Source organism: Neovison vison, chromosome 9, assembly GCF_020171115.1.
Source record: "Neovison vison isolate M4711 chromosome 9, ASM_NN_V1, whole genome shotgun sequence".
Lineage (NCBI taxonomy): Eukaryota > Metazoa > Chordata > Mammalia > Carnivora > Mustelidae > Neogale > Neogale vison.
The window spans coordinates 6207971-6233590 of record NC_058099.1 but is presented as its reverse complement, the minus strand read 5'-3'; the positions used below and the strand labels follow the sequence as shown (position 1 = coordinate 6233590).

At 58.1% G+C, this 25620-nt stretch overlaps 3 protein-coding genes across 5 annotated transcripts; 1 reads left to right on the top strand and 2 right to left on the bottom strand.

The window, feature by feature from the left end:
• Positions 1-226: 226 nt before the first annotated feature.
• On the bottom strand, positions 227-6429 carry C9H9orf50 (chromosome 9 C9orf50 homolog). The gene is made up of 8 exons (XM_044264375.1): positions 5934-6429; positions 5575-5665; positions 5363-5476; positions 2745-2908; positions 1895-2015; positions 978-1139; positions 626-799; positions 227-281 (listed from the first exon to the last, which is right to left on the bottom strand). The coding sequence occupies exons 1-8, from the start codon at positions 6427-6429 to the stop codon at positions 227-229; spliced, it is 1377 nt and encodes a 458-aa protein (XP_044120310.1).
• Positions 6430-9855: 3426 nt separating this feature from the next.
• On the top strand, positions 9856-18763 carry NTMT1 (N-terminal Xaa-Pro-Lys N-methyltransferase 1). Of its 2 annotated transcripts, XM_044264708.1 has the most exons (5): positions 9856-10002; positions 11887-12050; positions 16297-16500; positions 17268-17520; positions 18379-18763. In XM_044264708.1, exons 3-5 carry the CDS (start codon positions 16339-16341, stop codon positions 18633-18635), a joined length of 672 nt encoding a protein of 223 aa, XP_044120643.1. In that variant the 5' UTR covers positions 9856-10002; positions 11887-12050; positions 16297-16338; the 3' UTR covers positions 18636-18763. The 2 variants fall into 2 exon arrangements, with proteins under 2 accessions (XP_044120643.1, XP_044120642.1); XM_044264707.1 differs by lacking the exon at positions 11887-12050.
• Positions 18764-19435: 672 nt separating this feature from the next.
• ASB6 (ankyrin repeat and SOCS box containing 6) lies at positions 19436-25105 on the bottom strand. Of its 2 annotated transcripts, XM_044264705.1 has the most exons (6): positions 24883-25105; positions 23121-23302; positions 22031-22137; positions 21811-21919; positions 21093-21179; positions 19436-20968 (listed from the first exon to the last, which is right to left on the bottom strand). In XM_044264705.1, exons 1-6 carry the CDS (start codon positions 24993-24995, stop codon positions 20301-20303), a joined length of 1266 nt encoding a protein of 421 aa, XP_044120640.1. In that variant the 5' UTR covers positions 24996-25105; the 3' UTR covers positions 19436-20300. The 2 variants fall into 2 exon arrangements, with proteins under 2 accessions (XP_044120640.1, XP_044120641.1); XM_044264706.1 differs by lacking the exon at positions 21811-21919 and having other exon boundaries at positions 20864-20968.
• Positions 25106-25620: the final 515 nt, after the last annotated feature.

The following is a 25620-nucleotide window of genomic DNA, read 5'->3' as shown; positions in this document are numbered from 1 at the left end:
TCTCCTTGGCCCAGGACCCTGGAGACCAGTAACCTGGCGGCCAGAGAGGCTTGTGGGGTGAGATATGGTAGCAGGTCCCAGCCATCTGGAATGCATGTTTATTTGGGGGGTGAGAAAGGCTTCTCCTCACCCCCTGGCCCGTGTCCATGCACGGGCCTGGGCTCCAGTAGCCATTCACCGGGGAGCCCCCTGCGGCGTTGTGGAAGGCAGGAGGAGCTGGTAGCCCTTAGGGCAGCTTGGCTTCAGGACTGGGGCAGCTCCAAGCTGGGCGGGAAGTATTCCTAGAGAGACCAGGAGGACCTGCTGATGCCAGATGCTGTGGGGCAGGCTAGGGGAGGGGTTGGGGGGTCTGGGCTGGAAACAAGTCTCCCTGGGCCCTGGGCGGGGGGGAGCAGATTCTATACCCCAGTCCAAGGGGGCAGGCACTGGAGTCAGCCCCACTGTACACATGAGGGGATGCAAACCCCCAAAAGACCCCAGCGCTTGCAAGGATGGGGCTGGGAATCTGGACCCAGCTCAGCGCGAGAGCCCAGCCCTTAGCCACGTGCAGGAAGGCCTCATCTGGTAGCCCGCTGCCCCATTGCGCAGGGGTTCTCGGGGCGGCTGGCTGCTAGCAGGTGCTCACCAGCGTCTGGCCCCAGGAGCAGGGCAATGGCCCCCCAGCCCCAGGATGTCATCCGTGTCCTGCCAGGTTGGGAGGTCACCTCGCAGCCTCCGTGTGGTGGCCCTGGGGATGCCGGGCAGGCTGCGTTTCATGGAGGCATCCTCAGGGAGGTGACCCGGTGGCTCCTGGGTGGACCTGTGGGGGACAGGAGCCTGTGAGCGGCATGGCCCCTGAATCCCCCGTCCACCCATGGCTGGCAGGGCCCTCAAGCCTGCGACCCTTTGCCTGCCCACTGCTGGATGGGGTCGTCTACAGGATGAGGAGGGGTGCCTGGCAGTGCCTCTGAATCCTGTCCCCTTCCCCGAAGCCTCACAGGCCGGGGCAGTCCCAGCCGAACGAGACGTTGGCCATGGCCTCCTCTTTGGAGCTGCGCACGGGGTTTTGGGCAAACTCTCCGGTCATCTCCAGACGCTCCCGAGCACCCGTTCCGATGCTGACCGGGGAGCTAGCCCATTCTCGGTGGTACCCTGCCAGACTGGAGGAGAGAGGGCTCCAGTGAGATCTCTACCTTGTGGGGGGGGCCGGGGGGGTGGGCGCCAGCACCCCACTCTCCCCTCCTCCCTCTCTGGCAGGCAAGGCCGGGCAGAACCCTGTCTCCATGGCAACCCAAGGCTCCCCAGTGCCTGATGGCTGCCTCCAGAGAAGGCTCAGGTTTTAAAACTATCTTGCGTGACTGTTTCTGCCTTTATTACCCAAACTGTGCCCCCCAACCCCCGCCACATACCCACTCCTGCTGTAGCCCCAATGGGCCTCCCTTCCCATAGTGGGAAGGCCAGTCAGGCCACTGTGGAAATCCAGAGACAATGGTGAGATCCTGCAGGGGTTGGGGGCTAGGAGTCTCTCCTGCCCGATCGGCTGCCTTCCTGGCTGGCCAGGGACCCCAAACTCCCCAATGGCTGCCTCAGGATGGAAAGGGCTGGGGAGCGGTCAGCCGAGAGCCCCGCTCTGGGGCCCTGGGACGTGACCACAGCTCCTGTGGCCACTGGCCCACATGGAGGCTTCTCTCCTGAGCTAGCCAGCTGCCATTCCCACGGAACGGTCTCCCCTTGGGGGCCCCCAGGTCTCTCTCCTCGGCAGCTGTGTCACCTGCTCTCGGAAGCTTGGCTTGCCTGTCAAACCACAAAGCCGCGGGACAAAACTGCAGCTTCTGTCTCCAACTTCCTATGACCCTCAGGGGCCCGGGGAGGGTCCCTCCTGAATCAGCAAAGATCCTGGATCTTAGGGCTTTACCCACAACTAGGCTCTGGAGCAGCCACGTTTCCTGAAACTGCACACAGTAGTTGGTCAATAAACAGATGGAAGCTCTTGGAAGCCCTGGGGCTGCCAGTTCCCGAGAAGTGAAGAGGCCGGGCTGATGGAGAAAGGGGCGGGGCGGGGGGGGATTGGTAAAGGTTATACCAGAGCAAGGACATGCATTCTTCCCACCTGCTTCTTGACACCCACTTCAGAAAACACTGGAAACTGTGCCAAGCAGACACCACCACATCCAATCCCCAAGGAGCCGAGGGCAAAGTTGCATCTCAGAACCGGGGCCTGGTGGTTCCTAGCTTCTTTGCTGGACCAGCCAGTGCCAGCCTCCCCCAGAGAGAAGGTCTGATCTTCTGGACCTTTCTGGGCATCTCCTCAGCAGGGCAGGCCTTCGTGTATATGGGAAGACGCTTTAGGTGACTGGCCACCTTCTTCAGCCTCCATAGGCCACGGAGAGGGCCAGACGTGGGAGACGGGAGGCTGTGCGTGCCTGTTCTAAGGCGGGCGGATCTGGCGCTTGGGAACCAGTAGCAGCGAGAAGGCCTTCGGGGGTGGCCAGGCCTGGGCAGCCATTGTGGCCTCCACGGTGACTGCTCCCTGGTGCCACCCACGCTGGGACACTGCTGCAGGACCTCGGACCTCTCTACTTGGTCTTTGAGACCCTCCTGATACTCTGGAGAAGGCAGCTTGAGTGCTGTCTGGGCAAGGTCAGTGAATTCCTGGCCTCTGGAGGCCGGCCCTGATTCCTGGGACCCAGGGCCGAAGCATCTGCTCTCCGGACTCCAGGCTGGAACTTTCTGGAGGCCCAAGGCTCCCCGCGCTGTCCGCTTACCTGCACAGCTGCGCTCCCAGTAGCGGAGCGCTGTGTCCCGCAGGGTCTCGTCAGCGAATCGCACTCGGAAGGGGCAAAACCGCTTACGTTGCCCTGAGCTCTGCCCTGAGGAGCTGTGGGACAGCACGGCCTTGAGCCTGGGGGCCTGCGCACCGTGGGGCCTGCTGAGAGCGGCAGAGGGGGAGGGGAGGGTCAGGACCTGAGCCCCTAGGCCCACACCCCAGCCCTGCAACACATACCCGTGGGACCAGAGCTCGCTGTGTATCCTGACACCCACAGTAGCTTGCCTTTTTTGGGGAGTACTGCCTGCCGGGCTGGGCCACAGAGTACACATGAACCGTGCCTCAGCCTAGGACACCCCCACAACCCTGGGAAACATGATCCTTAGTCCCATTTTACAGAGGAGCAAATGGCGACACAGAGACGTTTTGCAACTTGCCCACGGTCACACAGCCGGTAAAGGGTAGAGCCAAGACTTTTCCTTTTTTCTCTTTTCTCTTTTTATTATTTTATTATTTATTTATTTATTTAGCTAAGATTTGAGTCTCAGTTCCAGAGCTGACCATCCTATATACCAAACAATTCAGCAGAGAGAAGAGTATGAACTTGAGAGTCAAGGAGGCCCGGGTGATAGAGTGTAGGCGTGATAATAGCTCCCTGATAAACGTTTGGTAAGTGTGAAATAACTTACGGGAGGCATCTTGTGCAAGGCCTGTCATGGGGCCCGCCCTCAGTAAAGGGCATACTGTTGTCGTTACATTTATTCATTTCAGCCTCAAGGGCAAGGCTGCAAGAGGGTCTTCTTGATCCAGGCCCTGGCTCTCTTATTCAGAAATGCCACTTCCACCTTAAGGACACACATATTGATGTATCCCTGCATCCATTTCTCTGACTACATCTTTATGTCTGTGTGGGCACGTAAGGGACGCTTTCATCAGCCCGCAAAAGAGCCAGGCAGCTGGGAGGTGTCCCAGATGGCTACAGGCTATGGGAGCTAGGGATCCAACACTTGTCTGCTTATCAGCGTCTGGTCTGTGCTGGCCTCGGGGCCAGACACAGGTACACCCCAGCTCTGCCCAGGGGACTGAAATCTCAGTTCTGCTATCAGAGGCTACCGGAGCCTATTCCAATGTAGCCTGGTGCCCCTCCCTCAGGGCCTACCAGGGGATCTTGCCCACCATGGGGTGCTCAAGTATTAGTTCTTAAATGTGAAACACCATGACTCTGTCCACCCCTGCTGTTTGTCATGTTTGAGCTAATGCGTTCCATACTTTTATTTATTCTTGTGAGACGTATAGTCTGTCGATTTGATTGATTTAAAGTTCCTGGCTTGGCAAATGTGTTTCAATTCTGGCACCCTCTCTGAGCCATCGGTGGTGTCTGCCTGGAGCACTGTGTAGGGAGGGTTCGAGGCCCAGTGGGGAGACAATGCCAGGATCAAATAGTATTATCAGCCATGGGTCCAGAAGGACAAGGGATGGCAAGTATGTCTTGTGTTTACTCTCTTTGGTTTTTAAACTCGTGGGCAACGCTCTTCACCATTCACCTCAGTTTAACCCTGTTACTGCCGGAGGAGTTTTTCCTGCATTCTTTTGCCCCTTCATTAGAGCTATAGCACTGAGGCCCCGGAAGCTCTAATGCCCAGGCTCTTCTACCTCCATCCCTTATCTTATTCCCTACAATTTCTTTTTTTTTTTTTTTAATTTCTTTTCAGCGTAACAGAATTCATTGTTTTTTTGCACCACACCCAGTGCTCCATGCGATGCGTGCCCTCCCTAATACCCACCATCTGGCTCCGCCAACCTCCCCACCCCCCGCCCCTTCAAAACCCTCAGGTTGTTTTTCAGAGTTCATAGTCTCTCCTGATTCATCTCCCCCTTATTTCCTCCAATTTCTGACTTATAACAAAACCTATTAAAAGCTGGAGGAAGAGACGGACAAATGATGGAAGACTGGGTGGGTGGTTGGATGGGTGGGTGGATGAGTGCCTCTGTATATGGACTCGGAGATGGCTTCATGACAAAATTATAGACAGGACCCTGGATTTACAAGTGCATGGAAGGATTTGTAGATGACCGATCATTGGCTTCATGGATAGATGGATAGAATCATCGGAGTTTGTGATTAGAAGGATGACTGGCTAGATGGATGGATGGATGGTGGATGGATGATGATGGATGGAGAGATTCATGGATGGGTTGTAGAAGACCTGGTTCCCAGAGAAGAAGTATGCGAGGATAGAAAGGTGAATGGGAGCAGGAATATCTGAAGGGATTCACGGCCGGACTATGAATATGTTGGCAGAAGACCTGATGAATGAGTGGATGGGTTCATAGATGTTGATGGATAATCCTTGGCTAGGTTGGGAGGAGACCTACTCTGGGACAGATCTATGTATCGATAGGTAAGTGGAGAGATGGATGGATGGATGGATGGATGGATGGGTGGGTTCATGAATGTATTATGAATAGTTTGTCAGAAGACCTGATTCATGGATGGACATATAGACAGACGTACAGGTGGACAGATGGGTAAATTCATGGTTGAACGACAAGAGGAAAGAAAAGAAGAGATGCTCTTTCTCCCCATTCCCCTACCGCCAGTCTCCTGTAACTCACTGGTTGGCCTTCTTGAGGGTGAATTGTGAGTGATCTCTCCTCAGGGTCCCCAGGGCAGGTATTTGATGAAGCAAAATCTTCTTAAGACTATTCTGGACGTACGATGACTGGCCCCTTGAAGACAAGCCATACCTGGCATGAGTGGTCAGGGTCCGCCATCCTCAGAGCACCGTTGGCAACCCTGTCCCCATCAGCGAGTACCTGACACTTACCGCAGGTCTGGAAGGAACTGACAGTGGGGACACTGGGGGGCATGGTGGTTGTGCTCTGACACACTCCTTTTTGGTCGTGATGCCCAGGATGCTGGGAGCCAGGAGGAGGTGGGAATAGCTATAGGCCTTGGCTTGGGGACAGTCCTTACTAGGCTGTTCCTAGTTATAGGGCCTTGGGCCTCAGTTTCCTCAACTGTACAATAGGGGCAATGGCAGACCCATCCTCAAGGGACTGTGCCAGACCTTCTCCACCCCACTAACAGTAGCTCCACCCATCCCGGAAACGACTCCGCCCCACGCCTGCCCCGCCCCTGCCCCGCCTCTGCCCCGCCGCCTGGGGAGTCCCGGAGAGGCCTCACTCGCCGGCCGGGGTTCCGTGCACTTTGCCCCCAGGTGGTGGAGGAACTCCCGGAACCTGCTGGGGAGAAGCTCTCCTAGGAGGGCGCGCAGGGAGTCCGGGGCCTCCCTGGCCGCGCCCCTGCGGGGATCCTCGAGCTCTCCAGGCCCCCGGCGCCGGGGCGCGAGTTCCCGGGGCGCACGGGCCAGGAGCAGGGGCGGCAGCAGGAGCGACCGCAGCCTTGTCCGGTTCTGCGCCCCGCGCTGGGCCAGGGTGGGCGGGGCGGGTAGACGCGGCGAGGGGTGCCGCACGTCTGGGTGCGAGGACCCGCTCGGCCACCACGCGCCGCCGCCCTCCGAGGCCCTCAAGCCGCCGGGGGACCCCGCGCCGAGGACCGAGCGGAGCTGGGGCAGGGGCAGCCTGGGCAGCAGCGGCTCTCTCCTTCGGCGAGCGCCGTCGCCGGGGAGCCCCTGGGGCTCCACCTGCTGGGCCCCGGGGTTGGGGGGACGCCGGGGCATGTGTGGCCCGGCGCTCAGCTCAGGGCATCCTCACGCCAGTTGGGGGAGACGGGGGTGCCGTGCGGCCTGAGACGAGGGAATAGGCCAGCCCCCAGGCCATAGTGCCCTGAGGGAGGTCCTTGTAGTTTGGGGGGTAACACCACTGTCTCGTCTGGCAGCCAGTGGCTTCAGGCCAGCGCTCGCCCAGCCTCTGTTTCCTCACCTGCAAAATGGCCACGTAAGAGTACACACCTTTCTGAGTTGCTGTGACGTTTAGGTGAGCCAGCACATGTAAATGGCCTAGAATAGTACGCAGCACGCTGTACGTGTTCAGCAGAGGCTAGCTGCTATTACTATTATTATTATTTTTTAATTATTATTATTTAGGATTTAGTCCGAGTCCCTTTACTTATTAGCTTTGCAACCTTGGACAAGCCAACTGACTAACTTCTGTCAGTGCCCTCACCTGCAGAAGGGGGATAACAGAGCACCTGTCCCTTTGTGACTTAGCCATTGGAGTGTTCAAGTCCTATTAGGCTCTTAGCACTTTCCTGGGAATTAGGAAACCTGGAACCAGTTTGGAAGGAGAGAACTGCCCAGCAGTTGCCCAGTCTGGCTGGGGCCCCTTGGGTGGAGAGCTAGAGCTTGTTGAAAATACGGGTGCCCCAGATTCTGGCTCCGTAGGTCTAGGGTGGGGCCAAGACACATATTTTCTTTTTAATATATGTATTTTTTAATCTCTACCCCCAATGTGGGGCTCAAACTCACAGCCCTGAGATCAAGAGTGGCAAGCTCTAACCAGAACTACTCAGCCAGGAGCCCCAAGACACATATTTTTAACAAACTTGCCCTTCGGGAGACAGAGCCCCACACCTGCCCCCAGCTTCTGCACGAGAGGGGCGTGTCTTGGAGCCTGCTTTCTCCCTATCACACCCCAATCCCAGACTGTCGTCAGCTCTGAGCTGGCTCCTGGTCTCACACTCACCGCAGGGGCCTTCCGGTGGGTCTAGAGAAGGTCCCTTGAGTTTAGAGCCCCCTAACCGGCGGGCTGGTCCTTGGGAGAGCCCATCTTCCCAGGCTGGTCCTGCTGGTGGACCCTCCCTGCTGCCTCCTGGGCCTCTTCAGGGTCATTGTGATCCGCCCCTCACCCAAGGCCATGTGAGGAGCGGTGGGCTCTCAGGCCTAGAGACAGAAGGTGGGGCTTTGTACTCGGGAAGTCAAGGCTGCACTCACAATGGGGTGGTGGGACACCTGACAAGGGCAGCCGGGCCCAAGCCAAGGGCGGAGGGTCCAGGGGTCCACTGCCCTCTCTGGATCTGGGAGGCCCGGGTGGGTCAAGTTCGGGCTGGGCAACTCTGGAAGTAGAACTTCCTCGGGAAGGCTGGGCAGTAAGAATGCAGCGGGCCTGGAAACTAAGCAAACCAACTTCAAACCCAGGCTCCGCGTCTGTTTGCTATGCAGTGCTGGGTGAGTTTGTCCATCCTTGGGGCTTCATTCTGTGACTCTTGGCTGGGACGAGGCAGGGGGAGAAGCTTGTACTGTGACACTTGAGTGGGGGAGAAGGGTTGTTTGGACCAGCAGTTTTGCTGTCATGGTATCCTCCTACAATCTGAGGAGTCTGCCTGGTGGAGGCATCATAGCTGATATATCCATTCTCCACAAGTGCTCCTCAATGAGAGATGGAAGGGCAAACCTCCTTAGGAAGTTAGAATATTGAGTGGGAAAGGTGAATATGTTTTTTTTTTTTTAAGATTTTTTACTTTTTTATTTGACAGAGATCACAAGCAGGCAGAGGCAGGCAGAGGGAGGGGGTAAGCAAGCTCCCCGCTGAGTAGAGAGCCGATTCGGGGCTCGATCCCAGGACCCTAGAATCATGACCTGAGCCGAAAGCAGAGGCTTTAACCCACTGAGCCACGCAGGCGCCCCCATGTTTTATATTTATTCTAAGAATACATGAGGTGGTTTTTTGTTTTGTTTTGTTTTTAATGGATGAGAAACACTGGACTAACTAGATGATTTCTAAGGAGGCTTCCAGCTCTTGCCAGCTGCAAACATTTCTTGACCAACTACTGTGTGCAAGGCTTGGGAATTCAGAGATGTGAGAGGCTCTGAGGTCGAGGATGTCCAGATCTGGAAAGGCCTCAGAGTCCAGGTGGAGGGAAGGAACTTTTCTTCCACTGACAGGGGAAAAAAAGGTAGGGGTGGATTTGGGGGCACCCCTAAAAGAGCTGGGCTCAGAGCCGCCTCCAAAGGAAGATTACTGACACACCCAGCAATTGAGATTGTCCAGGACTTATCCCCTTCCCTTAGAGACATGGACAATGAAGCTTGGGAGAAGGGCCCAGGCCAGGGGAAGCAAGTCTGACCTGGAGTACTCTGGAGAGGATGCCATATACTATATATGTAAACAGATTTGGGGGACTCAACAGCAGTCAGCCCTCCCCCACCCCCTATATAGCTTTTACTTCATTAGAACAAACACACTTCATTTTTTTTTTTAAGGATTTATTTATTTATTTATTTATTTGACACAGAGAGAGAGAACACACGCACAAGCAGGGGGAGCTGCAAGCAGAGGGAAAGGGAGAACCAGGCTCTCCGCAGAGCAGGGAGCCCAATGTGTGTCTTGATCCCAGATCCTAGGACCACAACCAGAGCCGAAGTTAGAGGCTTAACTGACTCAGTCACGCAGGCAACCCGAGCAAACACACTTTTAAGAACCTCCTGTGTGTGTAAAGCCCAGAGGAAGGCACTGTAAACCTAAGACCAGGGCGTCAGTTTAGGAAAAATGAGCTTATGCTAAGTACATCTGTTTACTGAGAGTCCCCAGCAGGCACAGGGCTGAAGCCTCGACCTGCAATATCCGACGCATTTAACACTGGCAGAAGAGGAGACTGAGGCTTGGAGAGGTTCACCCACCCGCAAACTCAGAGCCCATGAAGGTTGTTTCCGGAACCCCTCCAAACTTTCTGTACATGGGAAGAGCCTATGAGAGGGCAGAAATTTTGGAATGGAAAACTCAAGGACTTGTTCTGTTTATTTGGGGGTAACAGTGCGTTGGCACTATCAAAGGTACTTCTTCCTTCCTTCCTTCCTTCTTTCCTTCTTTTCTTTCTTTCTTCCTTTCTTGGATCTGTATATTATTTTAAGATGCAAATTGTTATGGGAACGATTTGTAGAATAAGGCTTTCCCCCTGCCCATGTTTACCGAGTAGAAAAGCCACAGAACGCTCGTTTTTGTAAGTCCAGCCTTCAGCCTCTAACCGGACCCGCGCACGTGCTGGAGACAGGACAGGCTTGGAATTGAGGCTCTTTTAAATCCGAGAGGTCCTTCCCGGGACCCAAAAGTCAACTGAGGTCAGCCGCCCATGGGGCGGAGCGAACCGGTCGCGGGGCGGAGCTAGCCTCGGCCCCGCCTCCGGGCTCCCGGAAGTGACGTGTGTGGACAAAGGCAGCGCGCGCCGGGAGGTATCGCGTTTGTCCGGGTTCGGACGGAGCTGGTGGCGGTCGTGTGGGTTCGTCGTCGCCGCTGCCGCCGACATCCCTTCCTCTTTCCCGTCCTCTTCTCCCGGGTCCCGGGAGCCCCCGCCCGGGGTGAGTAGCGCGAGGCGGAGCAGGGAGCTGTGGCCGGCGGGGGAAGGGAGGCCCCGGCCCCCAACTGCCTCGGCGCCCTGAGGCCCCAGCTCGTCACGTGACCCGGCGCGAGCTACCGGGGCCCCACGTGTGTGTGCTCCGGGGTGGTCCGACCTGGGCCTCCGGTGGCGGCGGGTGGCGGAGGAAGGCCGAGGCACCCGGACCCTGGACGAGGCACTCCCCCGCGCTGTCCCCGGGCGGTACGCTAGACCCTTCCCTCTCTGAGCCTCAGTTTCCCCGGTGAGAAACGGGGATTAAGGAGAGCACGCGCTCGGAGGGTAGGCGTCAGGATGCAGTAAAATGGTCAGGTCAGAGCCGGGCACAGAGTAGTGCTCGTGGTGTGGGAGTTGCTATCATATTTCACCTTGGACCCAGCCCCAGTTATGGCTCGACACTGGTGCCGCCTAGAGCCCTTGGAGCCAAGGTCAGCCAGTTTGCGGAGGGGCTGCCATGTCGAACGAAAGGCCCCGGCTCTGTTGCCCATCAGCGGTAGGGGCTCTCTGGGATAGAAACAGCTGGTGTCAGAGCCCTGACGGTGCGGTGCGGTGGGGCAGTCTTGCAGATGGTCTGGTCATTGCCAAGAGAGAGGGGATGAGCCCCTGGAGGACTAGGGCCTTGACTGTGTTAAGAAGTCCGGATTCCCTCCTTACACTGTTCCTGGTTTCCTGTGTGTGTTTGTGTTAAGGCACATCACTCCTTCAGTAGAATGGTTTTCTGTCCCTCAGCTGGGTTCTGGGGAAGGATTGGGGGTACATACGGAATGCTTTGGTGGGGACCAGAAGCCACAGAGTCACAAAGATAGCGTCTCCGGAATCTCGGCAGCGTTTCTGTGCCTGCACAGATGGGAAGATCACTCCCCTCTCCCGCAGGTTTGCGGAGCTGTTTGTCTGCTGGATTGACCCCCCAGCATCGCTGTAATAATCCCTTGGGTGTGTCTGACACACTGAAGTTTATAGGGCATTTCACTGCATTTTTCCCGTTTGACACGTGCAGTTGGCAGATAATTGATGAAAATCTCATTTGACAGAGATTTCTAAACTTGAGATAATACAGTGCCGGCCACTGTACAGATCACCTGATGCTTTCACACCCACGTTTAATCATCACAGTGTCCTTGTAAAGTCAGTGTTGCTGTTCCCATTTCATAGATAAACTTACTTAACCGAGGCTCTGTCTTATATGAGCTTACGTAGCCAGAGAGAAGCAAAGCCAGGATTCAAACGTGGTTCATTTGACTCCACCAGAGCCTTTGTTTTAAAACACTCCCATCTCCCCTCCGCCCCCTGCCTTTTAAGTCTTCTCTACTTCCTCCTTCCTTTTCTTTCTCAGAGCACCTTGCCATTCCCATATATCCAGCTGCTGTCCCAGATCCAGGGCAAACAGGCCCTGTCCAGCAGGCTGCAAGAGGGAGGCGGTAACTTGAGGCAGGCTCTTGCCTCCTGTTGCTTCCAGACTTTTTCTTAGAGGCTGGTAAATGAAGAGGGTGTGATGCCTCCCCAAAGCCTGGACGGTGACAGTTGAAACACCATTCTTTCCCCTGGATCCTGGGAGAAGTAGTAGCTGGGGAGGCTGCCCACCTGTCCCCCGAAACACCTTGGAGGGGAAGAAGAGGTGGTCGGATGACAGTGACTGAGGCATGACACGTTCCACCTGCTGAGGAGCAGAGTCCACGAGCAAAGGGCTTCTCGTCTGGTCTAAGCTAGCCGAGAGCACACACAAAGCCAGATTGTGCCCAGGCCCTTTCCCTCCCCTGCACCCAAGTCGCTCCTCACCACATCCTGAGCAGAGTATAGGAGGACTTAGTGCTATTTGACTGACAACCCCACTGTTCCCTCTGACTCCTAGGGACCTCCTGCCTGTTCCAGTCTGGACACCGGGAGACAAAGTATAGACAGAGCCCCAAGGAATCATGTTTACTAATGAATCAGCTGTTGGAACAAATGTCAAAATTAGACTTGCCATTTCCCGGCCCGGATGTTCCTCCCCTGGCTTGTTCCTAGAATCTGCCTGTAAGTGGAATTCTTGTAAATTAGATTATTCAGAGGACCTTGACATTTAAAGAAATCATCTTGTTGTAAGGCTTTTGGTAAAGCAGAAAAATTACATTGTCGGTAATGGCCTTCAATGTTACGTTATGAATGGTTGGATTTTTTTTTTTAAGATTTTATTTATTGGGGCGCCTGGGTGGCTCGGTGGGTTAAAGCCTCTGCCTTCGGCTCAGCTTGTGATCTCAGAGTCCTGGGATCAAGCCCCGCATTGTGCTCTCTGCTCAGCGGGGAGCCTGCTTCCCCCTCTCTCTCTGTCTACTTGTGATCTCTGTCAAATAAATAAATAAAATCTTTTTTTAAGATTTTATTTATTTGAGAGAGAGAGAATGAGAGAGAGAGCATGAGAAGGGGAAGGGTCAGAGGGAGAAGCAGACTCCCTGCCGAGCAGGCAGACCAGTGTGGGACTCAGTCTTGGGATTCCAGGATCATGACCTGAGCCGAAGGCAGTCGCCTAACCAACTGAGCCACCCAGGTGCCCCAATAAATAAAATCTTAAAAAAAAAAGATTTTATTTATTTGACAGAGATCACAAGTAGGCAGAGAGGCCGGCAGAGAGAGAGGGGGAAGCAGGCTCCCCGCTGAGCAGAGAGCCTGATGCGAGGCTCCATCCCAGGACCCCGAGATTACGACCTGAGCTGAAGGCAGAGGCTTTAACCCCCCGAGCCACCCAGGTGCCCCGTGGTTGGATTTTTGTAGGCTTTTCTCAAAAGTGGAAAATGTAACCACCCAAAGCTCATTCTTTGGTTCATTTGGCAACCAATGACCAACCCCCCACCTCGTGTCTGGTGCTGGGCTAGTTGGGAATGAGGTCATGTCCCTGTCCCCAGGAAGTTTACCTCCTTGGGAACGAAGGCTGATGGGTAGCATACGGCTAGGGGAGGGCCCCACATTTAGTCTGTTCATTTCATGGAGAGTGAACTTTTTGTTGAATCCTACATGAACTGCAGGAGAAATACAGTGGTACATCTCAGGGTCTTGCCGCTGTTCTCCAAGGGCCACTGGGGAGATAGATAAGAGGACAGAGCCAGCGCTTTGCCAAGACTGGTGGGCAGTGACGGGGACAGGGTCAGTGTTGCCGAGCTCCAGTCTGAGTGCCGAGTGGAAGAGCTGGCTTGGATGCCGTCTGTCCTGGGTGATGGTGGAGAGGCTGTGGCGTGGTGGCTGTGGGGCCTGTCGGCGGGGGTGGGCAGCCCCCAGACTGAGCTCCATGGGGACTTTCAGGCCGGTGGCCCTCTTTCCTGTCAGCTCGCAGGGAGCTACAGTGGTGTCCACGCTACTGCAGCTGGGGTTCCTGGGCACGGGCAGGTTTCTGCGTCCTTTTGCTTTACTGTGTGACTCGGAGTGGGAGTGAACGTTCATTCTCGTTGAGCAGTGTGCCCCTTTCTCTTTTTGGGGTGGGAGGTGCTAGGACACCTGTCCTCAGGTGCTGGGACACTGGGCGGGACATGGTGGCGAGCCAGGGTGAGGGGATGCTGTATTTAGAATCAGCCCCCGCACGCCCCGTGTTACCTGCCTGTTACCCCAAAGGGCCCTCCGATTGACATAGTAGTTGGAAGTCGCCTTCACTGTGGTCCCAGACCCTTGTTCCTGGACGCGGAAGCTGGAGCATCACCCCGAGAGCTGATCCAAGAATCTGAAGGGGATTGGGGGACTCTCCACACGACAGAAGGGCTCTAGAGGGTGGAAGCAACGACAGTCACAGATCTAAGAACTGGACCTGCTAGGACGTGGAGATGCTGTCGCTTCTCTTCTGGTTCCTCGGAGGGCCAGTGTGGCCTTGCCCGTGAGCAGTGTCCGAATCCAGGAAGGAGCCAGGGAATGGGGAGGAGGGTCCTCCTCCTCCCTGCCGGCTCGCTGGGGTCCCTGGAAAGGACTGACTGTGGTGGAAGCAGGATTCCATCAGTGAGAGCATCCTGAGTTGTTGGGCTAAGGTGGGCCTGCTGCTTCTGGAAGGTTCCTTGTCTTCTAGGACAAGTTCAGAGTACAGTTGTGCATGGAGGCTACTGACAAACATGGCTAATGAGAATTCTTTATCTCTTCTTCTCTCCTTATAGTCTCTAAATTATGTATCAAGGGCTGTGTGCTTGTCCCCAAGGCACGTTCCTGTTTCCTATCTGATGACTTCTCTTGAAGCCTTTACGGCATTCCTCGTCTTGGGGGTCTCTCACGTCTTTTTGAGCGCGATCCCAGGGTCCCCCATGAAGCTCTATGTGTCGCCCTGTGCTCCGGGAGTCCGTGGCTTAACTAGCACCCAGTGGAGTGGTATAAAGGTGGAAGTGAAACCCCAGAAGCACAGTCATGCACAGTGTTCCTGGGGGGTGAGGGGACTTTCACCCTGAACTGAGGGACTCCTGCGGGCTTGGTGCTGGGGACACAGTGGCGAAAAGGCAAGGTCGCGCCTCTAGAGCTTCCATCCCGTGGAGGTTGGACAGTAAATAAGTGGTGTAATTTCAGACAGAAATACACATTCTGAAGGCAGGAAAGCGTGGGGATTAGATCTGGGTGTTGGAGGAAGCCACCTTAGCTGGGCTCGTCAGGGAGGGCCTCTGAGGACATGAGCCCTAAGCTGAGAGCCTGTGATGGGAGTGGGCGCCTGTCACTGTCTCCCCACAGCACCGCTGCTGCTTGTCCCAAATGCCACATGGCTCCTGCCGGTCCCGCTCTGTTCCCACTCTGCCCGGTGGTCCCACCGCCACTTACGTCCCGGCACACCTTGGGCCCTTCGGAAGCTCTCAGCTGATTGGTTTTCCATTACCGACAAGCCAAACCCCCGGCCCCCAGCCTGTCACTGGGGCCTCCCGTGATCCAGGCCCAGGCTGCCTGTCTAAGCTCGTCTCCCGTAAATACCCTCTTCCTCTGTCTGCATTCCAGCCGGCCCAGGCCATCATCAGTAGCGCCTTCCGGGTGGCACCCATGCCCTGCTCCTCTGATCCTGTTCGCGCGGGCACCCCCGCCCCCCACCACCAACAGCGTCCCTTATCTTTCAGGGTCTGGCTCAGGTAGCTGTCTCTCGGCTGCTGCCCTGTCTGCCGTTCCGAAAAGACTGCTCCGTTCTTGGAGTTTCCACAGTACTTTGGGCTCAGTGGGCGTCCTCACTCTTTCTGCCTTGTGTTGTAGTTGGGTCCACTCGTTTCTAGCTCCCCCTGGCCTGGAAGCTCCCTGAGGGTTGGATGTATCTCAGCAAAGCCTCAGGGAACTAGGACAGCTCGCCCGGCGATGGTGCTGTGGGGCCGGTGCCTCCGGGCAGAGATGCGGCCGGGCTGGCTGGGTGTGCAGCTCCCAGGCCCTCCCCCTCCCCCAGGCCCTGGCTCCTGCGTTGTCGCTGCCCCTCCACCTGTCACGGTAACACCCTCTGTGTCTGCTTTCACTGTCGCCCCAGAGCCCCCACAGCTGCCGACAGTCTTGCAGAAACACGCACCTCTTGTCACTTCCTGCTAACCCTAGAGTAGTTCAAGCTCACTGCTCTTTAGCGGGGAGTCTAATCCCGAATGTGTCCCCTTCCCCTACCCCGCGTTTCCAGTTGCCGGTGCTCTCTGTGTGCCTTTCACGCCTGTTGGAGGGAGCGGGCGCACCCCGTTGGCTTAGTGAACTCTTCCTCGTCCTTCATTTCAGCTGATGGGCGACCTCCTCGGGAATGCCTTCCTTGACTTTGCGGGGGTCTGGGCTGGGCTGTGCCGGCATCTTGTACTTGTCTGCGGCCCCGAACGGTTGCCAGTGTGTGTGTGGAGCTGTCTGCCTGCCTCCTGGCACAGTGCCTGGTACCCAGTCCCGGCACGTTGTTAACCAAGGACCAGACCCCACAGCGAGCTCCATTCTGTGCTCACGAGTGAGTAGGAGGCGAGTGGGCTCCCCAGGCCCCTCCCAGGATCAGCCGGAGCATCCATGGTAGGAGCCTGGGGTTTCCGGCTCCATTTCCTCAAGTGTCAATTGGGGGTTCTCTATACTTTAGAGTTAGAAGCTTTCAGGTTAGGTGTCGTGTCCAATAAGGAAAGGACTAGAAGCCCAGGAGTCTGGGTCCCCTCCTCTGAAACAAAGGTCACTTTGCAGAATGAATACAAAAGACAGGAGGCCCCATCTTCCAAGGGATAGAAGCTGTTTTGGGGACACTGGACATTTCTCTGCATCAGGCAGGGTTGTATGACCTTGTGAAGCGTGCGGTGAGACCGAGACCCTCGACCTGGCTGATTTGCTCGTTTTTGTTGTTCAGCTGCTGCTGTTTGGCGCCTGAGCTGCCTTGGCTGGTGACAGCATGACAAGTGAAGTGATAGAAGACGAGAAACAGTTCTATTCGAAGGCCAAGACATACTGGAAGGAAGTCCCGCCCACCGTGGACGGCATGCTCGGGGGGTACGGCCACATCTCCAGCATCGACATCAGCAGCTCCCGGAAGTTCCTGCAGAGGTTTTTGAGGGTAGGCAGGTCTGGCGTGCCATCCAGGAGCAGAGGATGTGGCCCTGGTGGCCCGGCCTGGTCTGTACAGGGCGCCGCCTTTTACACGAGCCATCACAGGGCCTTCGGTGCTTGGTTGGTGTCAGCCCCCCAGGCCTCGAGGGTGGGGCGGGGTGGCGTGTGGTGGGGGGCCTCTGTCTCAGGCTTGCCACATGGGGGAGCTGGCGGCTGTGCCGGGTCTCCGGGGACCAGAATGGAGGCTTCCTCTAACTGTTCAGGTTTGTCAGGGGTGACTTCTTCACTGTCTTGCCATGTCTGCGGGCTGTTGGGATGTGGGCGCCGGCTCTTCTGCTGAGGGCAGGCACCTAGTTCCTCCCCTGCTCAGCCCCGCTCTGCGCTAGGCTGGTGTGTAGCATCAGAGGCTGGTGCTTGTCCCTCACACTACGGGGTGTCTCCCCACCCACTGTCTGCCTTCCCAGATCGGTGAAAATCACTACTGCCTCTATTTTTTCACTGCTTGAATTCTGTTCATCCTGTGGTTTTACTGGGGTGTCCTGAGAGATCAATGCACCTGTTCGTCAGTCCCCTTTAAGTGGCTGTCGGCTTGCGTTTTAGGAATGTGTGGCCCAGTATGGGAATGTCTGTGGTCCTACCCATGGGCGACCCCCTGTGCCAGCCCCCGGCCTGTGCCCACTCCTGACTTGAGTAACTGGGAGCTTGGGAGGAACAGCCCCCTTCTCGGGCTCTCTGAGCCTTCCCTACTGAGCCTCTGCCTTCCCTGCTTCTCAGGAAGGCCCGAACAAGACGGGGACCTCCTGCGCCCTGGACTGTGGAGCCGGCATAGGTAGGATCACCAAGAGGCTGCTGCTGCCGCTCTTCAGAGTGGTGGACATGGTGGACGTGACAGAAGACTTTCTGGTTAAAGCCAGGACGTACCTGGGAGAGGAGGGCAAGAGGGTGAGGAACTACTTCTGCTGTGGCCTCCAGGACTTCAGCCCCGAGCCCAACTCCTATGATGTCATCTGGATCCAGTGGGTGATCGGTGAGCTTTCCGCGGCCTTCTGCGCCTTCCATAGACCTCCCGCACGCCCCCCCACCCCCACCCCGCCGCAGAGGCAGGGTCCGGGGCTGTGGAGCCACCGGCCAGCGCTCCTGCGGCACACGGGACGCGGGGGTTTCTCCAAATCCTCCTCAGGCTCGCCTTCCGGGCTTTGTCAGTACCGTTATGACCCACTCAGGTGCAGTTTTTTGTTGAAAAAATGTAAACAACCAATAACTGCATTCAGAGAACATGGAAATGAGTTTTAAAAGTGTTTTTTTAATAAGAGGAGGAAGTGAAGCCTTGGCCGTCCCCACTGTTCACAGCGAGGGAGCCACGCCTTGCCGCCCCATCCTGCACCCGCTCAGCCCCGCAGCACACGCAGGGTGCTCGTCCCTGGTCGCTGACCTGGCAGGCGGGCCACCGTACCCGCAGTCGGCCACCCACTCCACAGCAGACACCGCAGCCCTGCTGGGTCTGGCCCTGTCCTTTGTGGTCCCTCAGAGCCGGTCTGGAGTTCTAATTAGGGAAGGAATGGGTTGGTAAGAACCCCTAATCCAGGCCTCAGGGCAGGGGGGATGGCTAGAGCATAGGTGTCGTGCAGGGCCCAGAAGTCCCCCAGTCAGGGTGCGGTCGCAGCTCGTGCTTTGTGACAGCCCTTGGGTGAGTGACTTCTGAGCTGGCTTCCTCGTACACAGCACGGGACTCGGTAAGCATCTCTGGGCTGCCCAGCGCTGGGGAGGCCCCATGTGTTTAGACAGAGCTTGGGAAGTCTGAGCAGAGGTCGAGAGACACGGCCAGCGGAGGGTGCGTGCTTGGCACCACTCCCTCCCTCGTGACCCCAGCCTCTGCTGTCCCCAGGCCACCTGACTGACCAGCACCTGGCCGAGTTCCTGCGGCGCTGCAAGCAGGGCCTGCGCCCCAACGGCATCATTGTCATCAAAGACAACATGGCGCAGGAGGGTGTGATCCTGGATGACGTGGACAGCAGCGTGTGCCGGGACCTCGAGGTGGTCCACAGGATCGTCCGCAGCGCGGGCCTCAGCCTCCTCGCCCAGGAGCGCCAGGAGAACCTCCCTGATGAGATCTACCACGTCTATAGCTTGGCCCTGAGATGAGCAGGGCCCGGCAGGAGAAAAGGACCAGCGTGGGGCGGGGGGCTGGCAGCCGGGCAAGACCCAGAGGCTCCCCAGCGATGGTCTGGGAGTGTGGACCGAGACTGCCAAATACACCTGTCTGCCCTCTGTCACTAGACTCTTTTTCAAAAGGCCTAATGGGGCCCAGTGGGGAGGGGCGCCCCTGACCGGAGCACTGAGGCTGCAGCCCAGCTCTGCTGCCGTGAGAGGCAGGGACCAGACAGCGCAGACCACGGGACTCCAGTGTCCCTGGTGCTCCCCGTGTGGGAATACAGTGATCCCCTCAGAAGCGGAGATTTTCTGGCTCTCCCGTTCCACCACCCAGCCTTCCAGCCACAGGCCTGGGTGCCTTCAGGGGAAGAGAACTCTCGGTTGTTGGGACTTTTTCCCCTCGGGGGGAGGCGAGGAGCCGGGCCATGGAGCCTGCAGCTGCTGGGGGCGGCCCCGTGCTGAGGCCTATTTAGTGATGAGCCCTGGTGTCCCTGACGTGATCGTCCCCGGGGTCTCCAGCGAGGGAGTCTGCGGCTCCATTCTTGGCTGTGCCTTGCAGCTCCTCCTCGGTGAACATTTTCATCAAAAAATAAAAGGGTGACTCCTGTGCTGGGAAGGCCCTAGCCGGTCTGGACTGGTGCTCTTCTTTACTGGGGCTGCAGTGCGTCGCTATTTGGAAACTGTCCCCACTAGGTGCTGCCGGCCTCTCATGCCTCTCCCCTCTTCTCCGTGGGAGCCTCGGTCCTAGGCTGGGAAGGGCGGGGAGGGGGCCAAAATGTCATACAAGGACCTTGAAGGCCAAGAGCAGGATTTTACTGTATAACGTATCCTTTAGTTGCCTCAGCTTGCCTCCCCAGCATCCACACAATTCACAAGGACCCACGTGACTGGGAACTGGCTTCGTGAGGGTGTGGCGTGGACCGCACAGTCCGCCTGCAGCATTAGTAGCTTTGATCATCAGTTGAACGCCTCACAAGACATTTTGGAAAGGACTGTCCCTGGTCACACAGGATTGCTTTTCAGCAGAAGGCACGTCCCCTGAGATCCCAGGTTTGGCACAGACAGAGCTTCCAGTCCCGTGCCTTGGGCCGGGCCATGGGTAACCTGGCCCCAGAGCGGCCAAAGGCAGCAGGGTCAGCTCAGTCTTCTCCCTATCCCAGCGAGAGCACTGCTCCGAGTGACCTAAGAATCTAACGCGGGGAGAGACGGGAGTGATGGGCCTCACCGGGGTTGTGCCCCCACAGGCCCAGCACACATCCTCCCGGCTTCAGCGGGGCCCCATGCGAGACAGACCAGCTTCCTGCGGCTCTCAGAGGACCGAGAGCTACCCTGCCCGATGCTCCCCGCAGAAGAACAGGGTGTACACTTGTCCCAAGTCTAAACCCGGTCCCTTTTCCCAGCATGGTTGAGACTTGGGGGTTCTGCCTAACAGAAGGGGAGCGGTCGCCCTGGAGAAACAGGGCCCTTTCCCACCGCAATGACTGCGGCTGAGGGGCTCCACCTGGCTTTCCTGGTACACAGTAAGGATCAAGTTTCATCTCCCAACCTCCACCTTCCGATGGAAGGCCAGACGGTTCTCCCCTAAGGCTGCCGCAGGTGCCAAAATCCGCCAGTGGCTGAGCTGCCCAGACCCTGCTCCCCTCGGTCTGGGGGTGGTCAGATGTCCTCGTCAATGGTACCGCTGTGCTCACTAAGGAGGTACCACTTTAGCCTGTCGGGCAGAGGCAGGGCTTTGATCTTCACATCCACGGGCCAGGGCTGAAGACAGAGCCGGATGCAGACGCGACACAGGTGCTTGAGGGACGGAGGGAAGCTCTCCAGCTGCCTCAAGGAGAAGTGAAGGGCCTGGATCTTTTCCGCCAGGCTACCCACAGGATGGATATCGAAGTTTTCAGGCAGCTGAAGTTTCTGGGAATTAGTCACCATGAGATCCAGGACGGTCTCGGCTTTGCGCAGGAGGTCTACGTGGCTCTCGTCTTCGGCACAGCCTGGGTGGGAGCAGAGCCTCTCAAAGATGATGTGGAAGCCGGACCAGCAGGACGCCCCGTGCAGCGAACAGTTATAGGCAACTCCGGACTCCAGCAAGAAGCGCAGGAGCGGGAAGTGCAGTTTGAAGCCCTTGAGGCAGATGTGTGTGAGGGACTCGTGGGCCGGGCACTCGCTGGGGTCGGCCCCATGCGCCAGCAGCAGCTGCGTGACTTGGAAGCAGAAGCGGCTGATCATCTGGGCCTCCTCTTTGTCCCCTCCCACGGTCTCCCCAAGCAGGAAGATGATGCAGGTGAACACCGTGTCCCCATCTTTGGTGGTGGCCTTGACATCTGCCCCTGCGAGAGCCAGTCAGGAAAAGAGAAGATGGCAGGAGGTCTTAAACCCTTGCAAAGGAAGGCCACCTGTGTGATGGGGGGAGGGGAGGGAGAGGCCTGGGAGCAGCCCACAGGCGAGCCTCACCTCCTTCCAGCAGGAGCCGGATGTTCTCAGTGTTGTAGATCTGCACACCGTCGCTGCTGGCCAAGGCGTGGAGCAGAGCGGTCTTTCCTACAGAAGGAAGAGGGGGAGGGGGAGGGGGACCAGGAAGCCGAGGTCAGGACAACCCCCGAGATGCAGAGGAAACCACTTAGGATGAGAAAGTGAACTTCATTTTTTTGTCGTTTTCAAGGATTTTATTTTTAGGTCCCCTCTGCACCCAACGTGGGGCTTGAACTCGTGACTCCGAGACCAAGAGCTGTGTGTCCTACCGACTGAGCCAGCCAGGCGCCCCCGGAAAGTGAACTTTAAAAACGATCGGCCTTTCAGCCGAGGCTGAAGGTGACCGGTGGTTGGTCATTCTTTCTAACCACACAAAACCAGGAGCAGAATGGGCAGAAGAGGTGGGATTTTTCAGGACACTCAGACGCTACCTGAGATCCGGGCTGAGTCTGGGCTGAGTCTTTGCCAAGAAGTGGCTCACCCTCCCAGAAATCTGGCCGCACACCCTACTTCCCCCTACAGACAGACCTCAGGGGGCTGGCGTGGAGCCGACAGCTGCATCACTTCCGGGAAGCTCCTGCAGGTCAGCAAAAGGCACCTATGGGCCTGGCTGCGCTGTGTCATCAGACCTAGTCCCCATCCTGGGGGGCTCTGGCTCTCCCTCCCGAGGCAGCCTGCTTTCCTGGGGGAAGGCACCCACCATGCTTGTCAGCCGCATTGACATCTGCTCCGAGGTCCAGGAGGCGCTGCAGGCAGGGCAGGCGCTCGGGCTCCTCACTGGCCAGGTCCAAGGGGCTGCTCTCGTGGATCTGAGGCAAGAAAGCACAGCACAGTAGGCCTGGGGACTTGGGGGCCCGGGAGGCCGCTCACGGCCACCCCACCACATCCCTGCTTTTGAGTGGGCCAGACCCGGCTCTTACCCGGTCCCTCCGGTTAATGTCGGCCCCGTGGCGCACCAGCAGCTCCACCATGTCCGGCTGGTTTCGCAGGACGGCAATATGCAGGGCCGTGTAGTACGTGACAGGGTCTGAAGACACAGACACGGCTCGTGTCAGTCCTGCCGGCCTCCACCCGGCCTCCAGCTCAGCCCCAGCCCTCCCCGCACAGGGGACCCAGGCTTCTGCCACCATGAGGGGTCAGGACGGAGCCATTCCCACCAGGAGCCGGAGCACAGGCGCTGGCGTCAGACATGGGGCAGGGTCCCGGGGGGCAGGCAGCCCCTCTGTCTGGACTTGAGTCTCTTCTGTAGAACGGAACCATAAGACTGGGTGCCTCTGCTCAGGCTGCTGGGAGAGGGACCCCAACTGACGGCTCCTGAAGCCGGGCAGTAACAGCCACGTTCTCAAAGCCAGTCTCCAAATGACAGACTTCAGAACAGCCCCGCCCCTCACCTCCTCTGCCCTCCAAGAGCCTAGTGGCCTCTGAGCCAGTCCTCACATGGGAGCTGAGGCGGGCCTGGCCACATCCCGTGTCAGCTCAAGGACCCGCACTGGTCACAAGTCAGCCCTGCCCATCTCCTGGCTGACCCTGCCCTCCCCGGTGAGAAAGCCAGAGAGGAAAGGAGAATGGCTCCATCCCCCACCTCCACCGCACCTCCAGCCTAGAAGCCGACCGCGCCCTGCCACGATTTACACCCAGCGCTGCTTCTGTGTTGTCCCCTCTCCCTGTGGCATAGGCAAAAACGCGAGATGGCTCAGAATAAGTGGCAGAAAATTGCTCTCCCTGAGCTCTGGGCACAGTGCCAGCAGCTGCATTTTCACATTCACAGAAGCAGAGATTTAGCTGGGAAAGTTTGCTGACCAATCACATGGTTGAGGCAGAGACCAGTTTTCTCTCAGACCAGTGGGGTCAGAGCCCCTCGAAAGCCCACAGGGGGATAGGGTTCCTCAGTCACCACCCACGGAGGAAATAAGGGAAGTGGCTCCCAAGAGAACAAGAAAGGCAGAGCCACACTTTAAGCCACGTGTCCCCCCGGCCCCCCCCCCATAGCCCCTCTGGGCTCCAACTGACCTTCGAAGTTGAGGCTGGCCCCGCTGCGCAGGAGAACGGCGGCCGCCCGGGTCAGCCCCAGCTCCGCCATCCTCAGCAAGGCACTGCTCACGCCTTCCTGGTAAAATGGAGAGTGGGCCTTTCTCTCCAGCAGCTCAGTGAGAACAAGGATTCGGCTCTCCTCACTGGCAACATAACTGGGCCTGGGGCAGCAGAGGGGTGGATCGGTTAGCGGGGGGGGCAGGAGGGGCAGCTGTGGGACCAGCTAGCCTGGGCACCCTGTGGGTGGGTGCTCTCCTGCTGTCATCACCCCCCCTCCAAGGTAGAGCCCTGGTTCTGGGGGGCAGAAAGTCTCTGGAAACGGCCTGTGGTTGCAAGAGAGCAAGCTGCATCATTAACTCAAGCTGACTCCTTGGGTTTGCTAAGAAAGAACTGGGGCTGTCTCTAGCCTCCTCCCAAGTTGCCCAATCTGGCCCCTCGCTCGGGTACAAAGCCTCACACAGCTGTGCTGCTGGGCCTGAAGGGAACCGTTGCAGCCCAGAGCAGGAAGCGGACACTGACACCCCATCCCCTGACAATGGGCATCCCTGAGCTGCTGAGGGCAGCCAGACCAGACCAGGCAACCCCCAGGCCCTCCTGTCCCCACTCACACTCAGAGACACTTAACCTCCCGGTCTCCGGGTCCCCAGAAGGCTGAGTGTACACATGGCCCTTCACGCCCCAGCCCTCACCCCACTTGCCCGCCGGCAGTGACCTCCAAAACTTCTGTGGCTTTCCACTAAAGCTCAGGCCCACAGCTCCGTGAACCTGGTCGCAGCTCCCTCACAGGCTGCCACCTCCTTCTCTGGAGGAGGCTTCCCTTCTTCACCAATGCTTCCCACTGCCCTTAGCCTCACCTGTCTGCAACCCTTCAATTACCGGGATCAAGGTGCCATCCTTACTGCTTGGGCAGGATTCCATCTCTTTCCCCAGCCCGGGAGGATGCCCAGGGCACCATGGATACAAAGCAAAAATCCTGGAACTACAAAAGGCCATGTAGCACCCGCTTTCCTGCCCTGCTCTCACCCCCAGAACAGCCTCCAAGTTAAGGAAACACCTTACGCTGTTTTCAGAACGCCTCAAAGTGAACAGAGCAGTGATGAAGCAAGCCTGTTTCCACCGAAGTCCCTAGAGACACGCATAGTACCCACTGCCTCTGAAATTCCCACGGACCCCAGACACACAGCCCTGCCTCCGCTTTCCTCTGCTCCTGCCTCCATGACACCGACCGTACATACACCTGACTCACGCTCGTCCCTCTCTGAAGCATAAGCATCGCCGACGCTGGGGGTTTTGTTTAGCTCACTGCTGTAACCCTGAACACCCTTCCCACAGGCGCGGGGATACACCTGTTTTTGTCGTCAAATCAAACTCGGCTACAGAGCTCATCTTCGCACTGTTCTGGGGTAAAAACCGAGGCCCTCGCAGACTCCACCCTGCTTCCTTGCAACCCGCAGCAGGCACGCTGGGCACTGGGTGGGGCACCGAGGCCGGCGGCCCGGCCCGCACTCCACCCTCCCGGCCTCCCTGCGCGGGCCTGGAGCACTCTCCGCCCTGCAAAGGGCAAGATTTGGGCGGGGTGCAGGGGCTCCCGCTCAAAGCAACCCAACTCCAGCCTCCGCCTGCCCCTTCACCTGTCCACTGGGGACACAGCCACCCCCACCCCCACCCCCAGCACGCTTGTGGTGACAATTCAAGGGAAGCAGCGCCAGCTCGGCTCGCCCGCGGCAAGGAAGCTAGTTACCCGTCCAGGGGCTCCTGCCGCTCGGGGTCCTGGATCCCCAGGGAACCCAGAATCGCATCCACCAGCGGCTGGTACTCGAAGATGATCCTCCGGAAGCCGTGCAGGAACGGCATCGCGGCGGCCTGGGGCGCTGCAAGGCGGCCGCACCTTTGGGCGAGGCCGAGAAGCTGACTGAGGACTTTTCGGAGGCCACGGGCTTGACCCGGCTTCTGCTGGTCCAGCCCCCGCGCCCCGCCGCCCACCCCGCTGCTCCGCGCCGGAAGTGACCCTCGCACTTCCGGCCCGCGCCGGCCGGGGAAACCACCGATGGTGACAGCGCCCCCTATGAGGTCGGAGGACCGCGGCGCGCCCCCAGAGTGAGCTGTGGGTAACCCGGAGGCCGGCCCGGGGGGAGTGGAGGGCGCAAACCACCTTGGCAAACCCGATCCCGGCCCCAGGCGGGCCCGTCTCTGCCAGCCCGGGCTCGGCCCGGCCCTGCTCCGTCCTGCGATCCCGCCCGCGGCCGCTGGGCGCCGTCCGAGCTCCGCCGGCCTCTGTCCGTGTTCCCCGGGCGGTGGAGGTGACTCGAACCCCCGGAGCTGCCGAGCTCTCTGGACTCGGATCCGACCCGGACTCCTTCCGGCTTCGCCTGGCTCTCGCCTCCCCACACGCTGAATGGACGCCCACCAGCCCCGCCGGGCGGCGTGGGCAATCCCTTACTCTCTGTCCCCTGGAGCTCCTGCCCTGCGGGCTGCCAGC